At 44.6% G+C, this 298-nt stretch overlaps 1 protein-coding gene across 1 annotated transcript in view; it reads right to left on the minus strand.

The window, feature by feature from the left end:
* Window positions 1-298, minus strand: part of LOC119593503 (mucin-2-like) — a gene marked incomplete in the record, with an annotated part of 7731 nt that overhangs the window by 4471 nt on the left and 2962 nt on the right. Inside the window, 1 exon segment of the mRNA XM_037942455.1 lies at window positions 128-250. Coding sequence (XP_037798383.1) covers window positions 128-250 — 123 coding nt within the window.

The following is a 298-nucleotide window of genomic DNA, read 5'->3' on the forward strand; positions in this document are numbered from 1 at the left end:
CTGATCCCACAGAAACATCATCATCATTATACCCTTAACTCTCACAATGACAAACATCATCATTATCAAAAATAGTATATAACACATCCGCTCAGATAACAAAGAAATCCCAATTTCGTAAACTTACCGCAACACGCTGGGCTTGAGGTCGGCCAGCTCCCTTGCAAACCGCTTGTTGAAGGCGCAATAGAGGAAGAAGTTGCATGAGTAATGGAGACTCATTAGGATGGTGACTGTCAGCTTGAAGATCCTGGTGGAGACGGATGTGCGCCAGCGAAGATCGGTAATGAACTTGCAG

Source organism: Penaeus monodon, chromosome 32 (assembly GCF_015228065.2).
Source record: "Penaeus monodon isolate SGIC_2016 chromosome 32, NSTDA_Pmon_1, whole genome shotgun sequence".
Taxonomy (NCBI): Eukaryota; Metazoa; Arthropoda; class Malacostraca; order Decapoda; family Penaeidae; genus Penaeus; species Penaeus monodon.